At 37.4% G+C, this 853-nt stretch overlaps 1 protein-coding gene across 1 annotated transcript in view; it reads left to right on the forward strand.

The window, feature by feature from the left end:
- The window catches only part of LOC111366716 (heavy metal-associated isoprenylated plant protein 47-like), a 929-nt gene extending 582 nt beyond the window's left edge, over positions 1–347 (forward strand). Inside the window, exon 3 of the mRNA XM_022987419.1 lies at positions 82–347. Within this exon, the coding sequence (XP_022843187.1) occupies positions 82–347 (266 nt within the window). The remainder of the gene's footprint in view (positions 1–81) is intronic.
- Positions 348–853: the final 506 nt, after the last annotated feature.

Below are 853 nucleotides of genomic sequence, written 5' to 3' on the forward strand. Positions count from 1 at the left end.
TTCAATATTGTCTAATCAACTTTATCAGACATGCAATTAGAAAACTTCAACTTAGACAGTGTTATTCACGTTATTTTATAGGGGTAGAGTCAGCAGCAATGGAGGGGGAGGAAATGAACAAGCTAACAGTGATTGGCGAAGATATCGACACGGTGACTCTCGTCAAATTGCTTAGGAAGAATGTGTGCTTCGCGAAGATCGTCAGTGTTGGCCCTACAGAGACTGCCAATACTGCCGAGGACAAGAATGAGGCCGCTGTGCATCCCAAATGCTATAATCATGTGCCTCATTATCAATTATTGGAAATCAGAGAACCCTACTATACCCCCTCATGTTTCAACTTTTGAGTGCTTATTGGTTTTGAATTTGTCCAAAAAAAAAAAAAAATTATAATAATAAAATTATGTTTTGCAATGGAAATTAATAAAGTGACAAATTTTGCTTGAAATAATCTTACAGATAGAACATATTGTATAATTATTGTTTGTTGTGGAAGCTCGCTTCAAGATCTTCGAACAGTGATTTTCTTGTTCAGTTTCGCATTGGCTTTCTCTGACCCACAACCAATCTAAACGTTTTCGACCCTCAACCAATCTGTTTACCTTGATTGCTTCTCAATCTCATCCATAAAGAACAAGATAACGGTGTTGATTTGCAAGCCACAAAGAAACGAGAAAAATAATGAATGAGGCACAAAGAAGAGACCAAAACGAAGGTGGAAGTCACTGGCTTTCACTCTCAATTGCGCACATTTTTCTCCAATAGTAGGCAGCCATGTTCTCTCTTTCAAAACAAATCACACACTAAAAAATAGCTAGCGCAATACACCAGATATATAGATATGGGTTAGGTT

Source organism: Olea europaea, chromosome 18 (assembly GCF_002742605.1).
Source record: "Olea europaea var. sylvestris chromosome 18, O_europaea_v1, whole genome shotgun sequence".
NCBI lineage: Eukaryota > Viridiplantae > Streptophyta > Magnoliopsida > Lamiales > Oleaceae > Olea > Olea europaea.